This window comes from Pleurodeles waltl, chromosome 9 (assembly GCF_031143425.1).
Source record: "Pleurodeles waltl isolate 20211129_DDA chromosome 9, aPleWal1.hap1.20221129, whole genome shotgun sequence".
NCBI classification, from domain to species: Eukaryota; Metazoa; Chordata; class Amphibia; order Caudata; family Salamandridae; genus Pleurodeles; species Pleurodeles waltl.
In genome coordinates this window covers 272,428,869-272,442,484 of record NC_090448.1, presented here as the reverse complement: position 1 = coordinate 272,442,484, position 13,616 = coordinate 272,428,869, and the positions used below count along the sequence as shown (strand labels likewise).

Here is a 13,616-nt window from a genome sequence, read left to right as displayed (position 1 = left end):
CCTTAGAATATAGAGCTACAAATGATTCTACCATAACTTATAATTTTGAAGGTTTCATAAGATGCTATAGTGTTAGTGGGGTTGACTACCCTTTCAGTGAGATAATATTCTTTAAGAGTCAGTGAATGACCCCTTGCTGTGCCCACAATTTTTATTAAAACATTTGAATAGATCACTCTTAATTTATTAATCCATTAATAGTTCTGTGAACCAAACAGAGTCCTGACATTTTGTGTGAAAAGTTAAAGACGTGAAAGAGGGAAACAAGATGGGAGTGTGTATTAGAGTGCAATACAGATTCTTTCGATGCTTAAAAAATTGAACATTAAACCCATTGTACAAACAACTAACGGGGAAAACACTACAGAACCTGCACTACTACTACTTTAGAATAAATGTGTGCTTTATAACTATTCACCGCAAATAACACGTTTCATAAAGACTGGAAAAAACACAGTTTATCAGTGCCCCTCAGTGCCAGCTGGTACTGGTGCACACAGAACTGTTGTAGATAACTGACCATGTGTGATAAACAGAAAACTGTCACACCTAAGTTTGATCTTGTGAATTTGTATGGAGATAAGTAAGAGATATTTAAACAAGTGGGGTCGGAAGGGGCAAAAGTAAAAATTTTCATTAATACTCCCACAGGAAATACTTGCATAGTTGCCTATTGAGTACAGTGGGTGGGGCAGTGGGCACAAAGCGTGGCTGAAACCATAACCTCTGCGTAGTATCCACATCACAAAGGCACCGGTTGTGGGGGCACTGGATACAGGGCCTATGCCCATGCTCTGTAGCCAGGGCCTATATGTTGGGAGCTGTGAAACTGGGCACATTTGATCCGAGTAAGTAATGGAGACAACAATAATCTCCCTTTAGCAATGATGAGATCAGGCAGCTACTTTTCTGTATTCTTGGACAACTGGTATTATCTTGGCAATGACACTGGGGACGCAATGGGTGGATCCATCACCACTGGTTTTGAGTTTGTTCTAAAGATATGTTCTTTAGCTCACACTTTAATCCTTCAAAATGATATTGTATAAAAAAAGGTTTTAATCAGTCTGAAAAACATATGCTACAAAGTATTCCCACAACTGTTACAGATTCAGTGACAGAGTAAAAGTTGGTCATATTTATAAACTCTTAAATCGTAGTCCTGTTTTATGTTTTAGAAGAAAGGTGTCAACATTTCAGATATTGTAGTGTTTGTCCCATAAGATCACAATAGTTGTCAGAAATTACCATCGGGAAAGTACAATTGGCAGCGACCTTTCACTGTTCTAATTATCGAGACTCTTTAACAGCACCAACAGGAAATGGTGTCAGAAGTCATGATTACCAGAGCTCAATGGTTGCTGCTACTACTTTGTAAGTATGTACTTACAGATATCAGCTTAAACCAAGCAGATACAAAAGCATAAATCAGATTAAGTTTACCTGGTTAGAAGTTCTGTAGTAGAATTTTCAGCTAGTTTTACCAAAACGTTGAGACACTGATTCACAATATGTGCCCTCTGACATCCTTGAGTGGTGATAGAAAGTCCTAAAAGTTGGAGTGTTTTTTGAAATAGTGGATGCTGTGGCTGATCTGCACTGGGGCCCTCCTGATGCAGAGAAGTTCTTGGTTCATTATCGCATGGGTAAGTGGTAGCTGGGTTATCATCCACCTTTAACGTTCCAGCTACACCAGCCATGTATCCTTCTTTTCCACTGCACAATAATGTGCAAACAACTTCTTGGCTATAAAACACTAAATAATACAGGACACCTAGTGATGCAACTGTGCAATCCTCCAAACTGGATAAAAATTCTTCTGTGCTCGAGCCAATACTTTTTGTTGTGCTAGTGGATGTCAAAGACTGCTTGTCAGAAGGACCAATTCCAGATTTCTCCATGGCTTGTAGTGCCCGACAGTACATTGTGACATGGTGCTCAACCAACGGCAATATATGCACGGCGCCTGGAAGCTTACATGGCTTTGGGAGGCTGAATAGGACCTCCTGGCTATGTACTAAATTGTTTTTTGTCTGCCCTTCATCCATCGCAATTAAATGCAATCCTGTAATGGCGAGCTTTTGTGCTTCTTTCAAAGATGAAAGGGAAGCAAGAGGACCATCCGTGGAACCAGTAGTCGTGATCGTTGATAACCCTGTAGGTTCACTGTTAACAGAAACACAGGCAGTGAGAAGCTGGTATGGGAATACATTTAGATTGCTTAACAACATAGAAACTGAAAACGATTTCCTTAGTCCCTTCCGAATACCTTGACAGTGGAAATCCACCTACTCCCACAAACACATGCTGAGGAGTTTTATCAATTCTATTCCTTCTAACTCTTTTTTAATGAATAAGACTTATAACTTTAAAACAAACTGGTCAAATCTTGAACTGATTCAATTAATTTCACCCTTGAACTTAAGAGAAATTTTGAGAATAGAGTTGGTGTTGATAACATTAGTTGTTTAAAGGTGAAACCAACTCTCTAGCTGTTGCATGACTTGGCCACGTGACTGCTATATCTCAAAGGGTAGAAGTAATTTATTCTCACAAATCTTTCTTAATAACACTGGGAGAGTTTGCCAAAGAACAACATTTGTTATCCACAAGGACACCACATCACTCAGAACATACACAAGGGTGCAAACTTAGTGAAGAGATTGGGTTCTTTACAGCATCAAGCATTTGAAGACAGCGAATGAGTAGGAGGGTAAAGATATAACAAATAACTAATAAAAAATGGAGGCAACATTCTAGCTGTAAATAAAACAAGAATCCTCTTAAGCAACAACACCAAATATTTTTAAAAGATATAGATGGAGAATTTTGGGGCAATGTGGAGTTAGGTTTAAATTCGGACCACACGTATTTAGGCCAAGAAAATGTTTGGACGGTGAACTAAAAAGAAAAAAACAATCACATCCCCAGTTAAAACAACTGGCTCCGACTACAAAATGAGTTTTCATCTAAAAGTGGGAATGTTACTCAAATAGGTGCAAACGTATTTTGGACAAAGAAAAAAGAAAACTTTTGATGTAACAGGTGAGGAGGCCACTATAACTTACCATGACATTACAAAGTATGTATGAATTCTTGAATAGGTAAAAACGGAGCTTCCACTTAGAAGGCTATTGAAAAGATAAAGCTGAAGGCTCACTGAGCAGGAGAATGCTCTGGCTGGATGCCGGATGCTTCCACAAAAAAAAAAACAAAAAAAAATCAAAAAAAAAACAAACAAAAAAAAAAATCAATGCTGACTAGAAATCTGTGCCACAACCTAGTTATGAAATTCCCATTACAAAAGCCATATGAGACTAAAAATCTACAGCCAGAAGTGGAAAGTGAATGTTAGTTAATAGTCATTAAAAGTTCCGGCATTAGCTGAAGAAATTCCTTGTACTTCTACTACTCAATGTCAGAAATGCCTACCAAGGGTATTATTATCCCATGTTATCATAGAATGGATTAGTCACAGCATGAAAAACAAATCAAAGTACAAATGGTACTTCTTTGGGTATGTTATGTATACCTGTAGCCAAGTGTTTTTAACAAAGTGATTCTTTACAAAGGTACGTGTTTTCTTCATCAATTTCCCTTACTGGAGAAAACATGACACAGCATACTTTCACTGAATAGATTATTAAAGGATCACTTGTTAAACTCACTCACTAAACTTTCTTGCTTAGTCAACCTTGGAAGAGCTTCTGTCAGATGTGTCCAACAATTCTACAAAGGGAATACCACACATAAAGGTACTCTATAACATACCACTGAAATTCGTTTGAAGTCATTTTCATAAAGGAATTGCTACATACCTACTAATGGCAGTTTTCAAAATGACAAGCATTAAGTGATCTACATTGAAAATAAAATAAATCTTTTATATCCCCCTTTCAATGCACCAAGTGCCTGATATTGAGGATAGTGTTACAGGTACACTTCTTATATCCTTACACCAAAACAGTACTATGAAAATACACCATCTACCAATCAATCAGTCCGATTTAAAAATACAGTTCAATCCAAGCGGAGGTCAGCACCAGGTAGTTACTGAATGGGATGCAGTTGGGCTCTCTTTCTCCACTATGATCAACAGCTACCTGGAAGTGCCCTCCTCATTAGATAATATTGCTTAAATATCACACGTGAGAAAGAAGGAAAGATAATGGAGAAGATTTACATTCTTCTTGAACATACTTACCTGCTAAATATGTTATTCTGCAACATAACTTCTGGAAGAGGTTCTGGACTACTGCTGAGAAGGTGATAGAGGCCTAATGCCCCTGGAGCCATAGACTGTTTCATCAGTGCATTCAGCAAAATGGAACCTGTAATACCAAGAGAATGGAGTGTCAAAATTCATGACCAAGAAATCAAATTATCTGTACAGTGAAATTTATGAGCAGAAACATACGAGGTCAAATTTTTTAATAAGCCCATAAGGTTTTAACCTCAAATCGTGTTGCACATAGTCCAAGGCTAATAAACCTAAGTCTTATGAAGACTCGGGTAGTCCTGATTCTGTGCATCAACACTCAATTAATTGGAGTGTTGACAAAGTTATTAACTAAATTGCTTATGTCTACTGTATACTTGGAATCTTTGGCAATCATGGAAGTTAGCAAAAAATGGGTTCCTTCTGCCTTATTAAGTTTGGGTTTACAGGAGTATGTGACAACTTAAACGTTCATCTCATGTTATTTAGAATTAGCAGAATAATCTCTCAATTATTGGTATAGTAATGTGTAATATAGGGGTTACCAGCCAAATAAATATATGTAATTGAAGGGATTTTACTTTTTGCACCTACATAAGAATTGTTCAATTACAATATCAAAAACTTGTAGAAGGGTACCCTTGGATGCCACATGCAAACACCACCAACTCATCAGGCTAGCAAAAAGATCCTCCTTCAAAAACCGCCTAGAAAGCAACGCCCACGACTGCAAGGAACTTTTCAGCATCGTAAAAGAACTCTGCAATCCAAACGCCACCGTCAACGACATCACCCCCTCCCAAGAACTATGCGATGCCCTAGCAACTGCCTTTCACCAAAAAATCACGGACATCCACGACAGCTTCAACTCTCCTCACACTCCAGACACTCCTACCCCACCCCACCACAAACTCCACCCGCTCCAGCCGACTGACCTCCTGGATCAACATCAGCGACGACGAAACCCGCAAGACCATGAACTCCATCCACTCCGGATCACCATCAGACCCTTGCCCACACCACATCTTCAACAAAGCAGACACAGCCATTGCACCACACCTACGGAAAGCCATCAACATCTCCTTCGAAACTGCAAGATTCCCGGAAAGCTGGAAACACGCCGAAATCAACGCCCTTCTCAAGAAACCAAAGGCGGACCCCAAGGACCTGAAAGACTTCCGGCCCATCTCTCTGCTCCCTTTCCCGGTGAAGGTCATCGAGAACATCGTCAACACTCCGCTCACTCAGTACCTCAAAGACAACAACATCCTCGACCCCTCTCAGTCCGGCTTCAGACGCAACCACAGCACCGAAACCGCCCTCCTCGCCGCCACAGACGACATCAGAAGCCACCTCGACAATGGAGAAACATCAGCCCTCATCCTCCTAGACCTATCAGCCGCCTTTGACACCGTCTGTCACCACACCCTAAAATCCCGCCTCCACGCAGCAGGAATCCAGGACCAGGCCCTCGAATGGACAGCATCCTTCCTCACCGGCAGAACCCAAAGAGTCAGCCTCCCCCTGTACCAATCCAAAGCCTTCAACATCATCTGCGGCGTACCCCAGGGCTCATCCCTCAACCCGACGCTGTTCAACATTTACATGGCCCCCCTCGCACAAGTGGCCCGCCAGCACAACCTCAACATCATCTCCTACGCCAACGACACCCAACTCATCCTCTCCCTCACCAAGGACCCGCACACTGCCAAAACCAACCTCCACGAGGGACTAAAAGCCATCATCGACTGGATGAGAGACAACCGGCTAAAACTGAACTCGGACAAAACAGAGGTCCTCATCCTTGGGCGCACCCCCTCCGCCTGGGACAACTCATGGTGGCAGTCCACGCTGGGTCCCCCACTGACACCCACCGACAGTGCACAAAACTTCGGCTTCACCCTCGACTCCTCACTCTCCATGTCAAAGCAGGTCAGCGCCATCGCCTCCTCCTGCTACAACACCCTCCGCATGCTTCACAGAGTTTACAAATGGATACCAACAGAAACAAGAAAAACAGTAACTCAGGCCCTTGTCAGCAGCAGACTCGACTACAGCAGTGCCCTCTACACCGGTATCTCATCCAAACTCCTCCAACGCATCTGAAACGCCTCCGCCCGACTCATCCTCAACATCCCTCGCCACTGCCACATCACCCCCCACCTAAGAGACCTTCACTGGCTCCCAGTCAACAAGAGGATCACCTTCAAGCTCCTCCCCCACGCACACAAGGCACTCCACAACACCGGACCATCATACCTGAACAACAGACTCAGCTTCTACACCCCCACCCGGCACCTCCGCTCCGCTAACCTCGCCCTCGCCTCCATCCCCTCCCCCCCCCCCCCCAAGCGCCTTGAAACCCTCACTAGTATGTAGCGCGCTTTACAAATTGACTGATTGATTGATTGATTGATTTATCATATGGGATGGGTGTGCCAGGTGATTCAGAGCTACTGGATTGCTACTGGATTGCCATGGTGGGAGAACTGACGGAAGTGCTAAGTTAGGAGATGCACCTCTAGCCATTGATGCTGCTGGGGGTCCTGGAGGGCTCCAGGGGATCGCGGGCAAACCGGTCATTTTTGAGGATGGCTACCTTGGTGGCTAAACAATGGAATGGCCTGTTGGAAAGACCGTGTCCCCCCTACGATGTTGAAGTGGCAGCGTGGCGTGGACTGATGAGTACAGCAGGAGACCTGTGTTTGAAGCCAGAGGGAGTCCCTCGAAACACAAACAAATATGAGGGAAATGGTGGGGGATGACGGGAGCGGAGTCTTCCATTGTAATATATCTTGTTATTACGTCTTCTACTCAGGCAGATGCCTTAATGTATCTTACAAGTTTGTCCTGTGTTGCATTTTATTTGTACCTCCAATGTGACAACATGGGGTGCTTCTATTATATTATAATCAATAAAATAAATGTTAAAAAATAAAAATAAAATAAAGGTGACAGCACAGCGCTCCTGTGGGTGATGTGTGCCAGTCACAAGTTAAGACAATGAAAAGCATATATGGATAAGAATGATTAAGCTATGTGATCTCAGTTAGGAGACAGCATTTTTTTTTCTTCTCTTCTTTCTACTGAGTCCAAAATCATTACTGTTAACATTTGTCTTCAAAAAGCAGGTGGTCTTTTTCAGGACCAGTGTCAGTGACAATGATAGCAGGAGCTCTACTGGAGAAGGAACCTATGTTGTATTTAGTTAAAATTGGATATCTCAAGTTTAGGAGGACTGTTAAGGCAGTTCTGATTAACGTCTACCTCTCTGTTAATCGTGAGGAAGTCTAAAGGAAACCACGCATGCCAAACATGGCAATCTCAATATGAAACAAGAAAAGAGCAAACACAAGTTGAATATATCACACGACCCACATCAATAGGCTTACCAGTCAGACTTGAAAGAGCCTAGGAGTACAATTGGAGAGCTACCTGAAAATTACATTGTAAAGCATAGCATGAATACCTGCTAGAGTAGAACTGAATCTGAAGACAAGTTACTTACCTTTGGTAACACTCTTTCTGGTGGAAACTATCTGACTGTAGATTCCTTACCTTAGTATAGGCACCAGATTGGATCCGGAAACTATCTTCAGCAATGCTTCTTAGCCGCAACGTGGCACTGTGTGGTTCTGCACTGGCTTCATACAGCCCCAGAAGTGACAGAGCACAGCACACCAACGTCAGATTCTTCAGTCTGCTTTTCCATGCCCTCAGACGTGCAACATGAACAAACGTTGGTACCAGTGCGCTGAACAATCCCTTGGAACCTTTTAGATGATAAAAAGAGGCCTGCGTGTACTCAGTACAAAATCCTGCCATCTAGTGTTAGGTCCAGAGAGGTGCAAGTTGTTTTTCTTCTAAGAAGTGTTCTGAGTCACGAGATCAATTGACTCCTCCTCTCGGTGATACTGCACATGAGCATCGACTCCTTTGTTAGATTGCTTTCCCACAGGCGGGTGAGAAAGGAGTGGAAGAAGGGAACGTGTAGGGGATAGATGTCTGTGCAATGTATAAATCCATTTGTACAAATACATACAGGTATAATATAACTGCAACGCTTACAAGCACATGGACAGGATGCATGTGTATCTACAGCACTACTTGCCACAAACAGATGCTTACAGGGTAAGTAACATAATCTGTTCGATGGCACGTGTGTCTGTAGATACACATGCTTTGCATAGCCTGTAAAGCAGTACCTTCATAAATCGGTGACTAGCCTGTAGGAGTTGCAGTTCACTGAAAAAGTGTGCATAGCACTGCCTGACCTACATTAGCTTGTTGGTGTGCTAGGACAGTAGTGTTTTGTCAATGTAGGTGGTGCAGACCAGGTAGCTGCCTTTCAGCTACTGGAAGATTACCCAGGAAAGCCATAGAAGCACCTTTTTCTAGTAGGGCTTTGGGAGAAACAAGCAAAGGTCTCTTGGCCTTAACATAGTACTTTGCATTCATTTGACTATCGATCTGGCTAGGCCAGATTTGGGAATGGGGTTGCCTTTGTGTAGTGGGGAGAAAGCCACAATGGGTTGCTTTGTTTTTCAAAAGTCTTTAGTTTTGCAAATATAAAACATGAGTGCTTTTTTTAACGTCTAGTGTGTGAATAACTGTTTCCGCAACAGAGCCAGGTGGCGGAAAGAAGACAGTTAATTCAATGGACTTGTTTATGTGAAACTGAGAAACCACTTTAGGCACAAATTTAGAGTTGAAACTGGATAAAGGCTCTTCCAAAGTTAGTACCTGGAGCTCACTGACATGACTGAGTGAAGTGATGGCGACTAAGAAAGCCACTTTCCAGGAGATGAATTGAAGTGGACCTGAATTGAGTGGTTCAAAAGGGGGACCCGTGAGACTGGTGAGCACAATGTTAAGGTTTTACAATGGTGCAGTGAGTATCCTAGGTGGAATTACCTATTAAAGGCCTTACACGAATGCCTTAATCACTGGGATTTTGAAAAAAGGAAACATGTTGTCCGTTTTTTAGATATGCAGCTATAGCTGCAAGTTGTAGTCAAATGGAAGTGTAAGCTAGTTTTGCTTTTTGAAAGTGAAGCAAATAAACAATCTCTTGAACTGTAGCTTTCATGAGATCAAGACGTTTGGGTTAGCAGTAGAATACAAAACGTTTCCATTTTGTAGCATAGCAGGCACTAGTAGTGGGTATACGGTCTTTCTTCAGAATGTTCACATTCTGCAGGCAAGCCTAGGTAGCCAAACTCAATGACCTCAGAAGCCCTATCATAAGGTTGAGTGACTTGGAGTCTGGTTGTCGGATTTGTCCTTGTTGAGTGAGAAGGTCTGGCCTGTTGGGAAGCTTCTCCTGGGGGAACTACTTAGAGATTCAGGAGTGTGGTGCCATGCCCAAGTGGGAGCCACAAAGATCATAGTAAGAGACATTTGCCTGATTCTCCGAAGCAGAAATTGAATTAAGGGGATAGCCCAGGCAAATAACCCTGAACAATTAATCCAGAGTGTTGCCATTGGATAGAGGGTGTGAAAACCTGGAGGCAAAAAGGTCTATGTGAGGAGTTCCCCAATTTGCAAAGTATGACTGAAGGACTTGTGGGTAGAGTTCCCACTAATGTACTTGTTGTTGCATCCTGCTGAGCAAGTCTGGACAGATACTCCCCCACAAGGTGAATGTGGTGGTGAAGGGTCCACCTCCATACTGAAAGAGTTGTGATAACTGAGAAGACTGTGTCCTCCCCGCTTCTGTAAGTAATATATAGCTGTCATTTTGCCAGTACGGACTAAGACAGCCTTGTGAGACAGGTGAGGAAGGAAGGGTTTCAGTGCTAGCGCCTAAAGCTCCTGGTAGATGATGTGTAGGGACTGGTGACCCTAGACTGTCAGATCCTGAAGGTGAGCACCCCAACCTGTCCGTGACACGTCTGTGGTCAATGTGACTTAAGGCACAGGGTCTAGAAAAGGCTATACCCTTTCACAAGGTTGTTGGTGTTCTATCATTACAGAGAAGGGTGAGTCTGGTGGCCTGACAACACTAGATCTTCCAGGTTACCCTGTGACTGAGCCCACTGGTGAGACAAACATTGTTGTAGGAGACGCATGTGAAGTCCGGCATTTGGAACTATGGAGATGCAAGAGGCCATCATCCCCAACAGACGGATAATAGTCCCGACTGTGTAGGAATGGTTTTCCTTAAACTGAGGGAGAAGGGTCAGGAAGATCTGGACAAGAGCTGGGTTGGGATACACCGCCCTAACTCTGCATTGAGAATGGCCCCCAAGTAAGACTGAGCCTGCAGGGGTTGAAGTTGGGATTTGGCAATGTTGAAAGTGAAACCCAGATAGTGAAAGAGATCCACTGTCAACTGAGTATGGTGTTGGCTCTTTTGTAAGATGTTGGCTTTTATAAGCCAATCATCCAGATAGGGAAAAATTTGAACTTTCCGTCTTCTCAGGTGTGCTGCGATGACTGCTAAGCACTTTGTGTATACCCTAGGAGTGGAAGTCACTCCGAAGAGAAGGACCTTGAACTGGCAACCTTTGCCTGCAATGACGAACTTCAAGTACTTTCGGTGTGCAACGTGAATTGGTATGTAGAAATGGTGTCCTTTAGATCTAAACCTGTCAAAAAGACACCCTGCTGTAAAAGAGAGATGACATCCTGAAAGCTAACCTGAAAGCTAACTATGTGGAAGTGCTCTGAAAGGATGAATTTGTTGAGAATCCTGAGGGAGAGTATGGGCCTGAGAGAGCTATCCTTTATCAGGAAATATAGGGAATATACCCCTGAGCCTTGATGTTGTGGCTGAATGGGCTCTAAAGCTCCTTTGAGGAGGAGGACCTGGACTTCTTGTTTGAGAAGGGTTACTTGCTCCTAAGATAGTCTGTGAGTGCGCGGGAATATTGGGAGGAATGGTGATGAGGTCAACAATAAACATGTTGTGTAACGTAGAGCACCCATTGGTCCGAGGTGATAGTGTCCCAAAAAGAATAAAAGTGCTGAAGTCTTCCCCAGACAGGTGTTAGATCACGGGGTGGAAGGTGGAGGTAGTTACTGCTTGGCAGTGGAGGAGGAGCCACTTCAGGCAGTGGTTTTCCCCCTATTTTTATGGGAAGATCCCTTATAGGAACCTCTGTAGAAGCCTTGTGTGGGTTGCCTGAGGCAGTCTGCAATGTGATGTTGAGGAGTCTGACGTGGATGACTTATATCAGCCCCTAAAGCAAAGGCGGTAAAAGGAGCCCCTTTGTTGAGTGGTCTGTAGGGCACCCATGGCCGTTGCAGTGTTGGTGTCCTTCTTTAGCTTGTTCAATGTGGTGTCAACTTGTTGCCCGAAGAGTCACTCTTTATCAAATGACAAATGGACTACTGCCTGCTGGACTTCAGGTTTGAAACCCGAGCAACGAAGCCAAGTATGCCGCCTCAAGAGGACACTGTTGTAGATGCGACAAGCAGCTCCGTCAGCTGCACCAAAGGCACACCTAATAGAGTTATTAGACGTGCTCTGGCCCTCTGAGACTATCTGCTGACCCCTTTTCCAATGTTCCTCTGGACAAAACTGCAAAAGCTCTTCCATTTCATCCCAGTGGGCCCTGTCATACTGGGCCAACAGGGCCTGGGAGTTGGCGATCTGACAATGGCTTGCAGTCTGTGCAACTACCGTTTTACTGGCGACATCAATGTGTTTACTCTCCTTCTCAGGGAGAGGTGAGTCCCCAGAAGCTTGACTGTTAGACTGTTTATGGGCTGTCATTTTCACACTGGATTCAGGTGGTACCTGTGCCCTAATTTACAGTGAGTCAGAGGGGGACGCTTTGTAATTTTTATCCACCCGTGGCGTAATGATGCATGAGCGGACAGGGTCTTTAAAGATATCGTCGGCACGGCAAAGCATGCCAGGATGCCTAGGGAGGTATTGAGTTTCTCTGTGGGTGGCCACTAGTGTATCAAATAGGAAATCCTGTTCTATGGGATCCTTGTGCAGCTCCAAATTATGAAAAGCGGCGGCTCTGGCAACTACTTGCTGGTAGTAAGTAGTGTCCTCTGGTGGTGAGGGGCGTGTGGGGTAGAGATCAGGTTGATTGGATGGAACAGAATCCGGGTCGTATGCATCCCAAGGGTCAGTGTCATCTGGAGGACCTCCTAAACCGCCATTGTAAGAGTTGGGGGAACCCTGTGGAGTGTAATCTCCCGGTATGGGTGAGGTGGGGTAATCTGGATGGGGAAGGAGGTGGTGATAAAAATTGAGGTAGTGGAGGATAAGGAGGTGTGGGAGACGGAAGGCTAGTAGTCTTGTCCTTTGTTCATTTTTTGGAATGGACAGGAATGTCCAGAGCCTCTTGAAATGAAAGTTTTCATTTAGGGAGCACATGGGAGGAAGGCGTGGCAATAGTCCAACCTGTGCCCTTCTGTATCTGGAGCCTACACTGATGGTCGCACATTTTCTTCAGTATGGGCTCGACTGGAGATGGGTTGGTGGAAGACTGGTCCATGTCTCTGGTTTCCGATGGTTTCGGCTCCAAGGCTTTTGGTGCCGAGGTCTTCCATTTTGGGGGCTTAGTCGCCACTGAAGTAGAGGCTTGCAGCTGTCAGATTGGTCCTAAGGTCTGGACTGATACTGAAACGATTGCTCGGTTCAAAGGTGTAGAGGTCGCCAAGGCGGCTTTGGCCTTCAGGCTGCTTTCAGCGCCAAGCCAGCAGGTGGGGTGTCTGAAGTTGACTTATGGTGCTGATCATGGCCAGATGGCAGTGGAAGATCAGTGCACTCAAGGAAAGGCTGGAATGTCTTTTGGGGGGACCTTAGGTCAGCAGGAGCCTCAGTACTCATGCTCTGAGCAGAGATCACCTCATGGCTTTCAATGTTGAATTCGATGTCTGACTCAGAACTGTCCTGGATGGAAAGGGCTTCCTTCTCCTTAGGTTCCTCTTGAACATGCTCCTCATCGAAGATATCTGGGGTGTCATCCACATCTTCTGGGCCATTTCCAGCCTACTAGCACATCGGTCCTGAAGCGTCTTTTCCAAACGGATCAACTTGCAAGCGTTGTAGTCTGCCTCGTAATGGTGCGGGAAGAGGCAAAGATTGCACACGAGGTGCTGGTCAGAGCACGAAAACTTGATATGACACAGAGGACAGAAACAGAATTGAGTCCGTTCCATCAGGGAACCATTCCCGTCGGTGCCAAATACACGTGGAAGTTAGGCCCAAGCGGGTGCTGGTGGGCAGTCAAATGGAGCCCAACCCAATGGGCTGATGAGCGCTGTGATGGAAGAAGTGCAAACGATACAATATGGTCAATGAAAGAAAAAAAAAAAGAAGATTGGAAGTTCTGAACCGAAGTGGGTTGACAGACTGTGTGGAGGCAAACTTGTTTTGGACCAGATGGCAGAGAGAAAACAATCTAACAAACGAGTTGATGCCCATACACAT

The 13,616-nt window shown here is 44.4% G+C and overlaps 1 protein-coding gene across 2 annotated transcripts in view; it reads right to left on the bottom strand.

Moving 5' to 3' along the window:
• Nucleotides 1-13,616, bottom strand: part of ATRIP (ATR interacting protein) — a 266,785-nt gene that overhangs the window by 145,882 nt on the left and 107,287 nt on the right. For both annotated transcript variants that reach the window (XM_069206686.1, XM_069206687.1), the window contains 2 exons: nucleotides 4,205-4,331; nucleotides 1,444-2,166 (listed from right to left, as the gene is read on the bottom strand). In XM_069206686.1, the coding sequence (XP_069062787.1) occupies nucleotides 1,444-2,166; nucleotides 4,205-4,331 (850 nt within the window). The remainder of the gene's footprint in view (nucleotides 1-1,443; nucleotides 2,167-4,204; nucleotides 4,332-13,616) is intronic.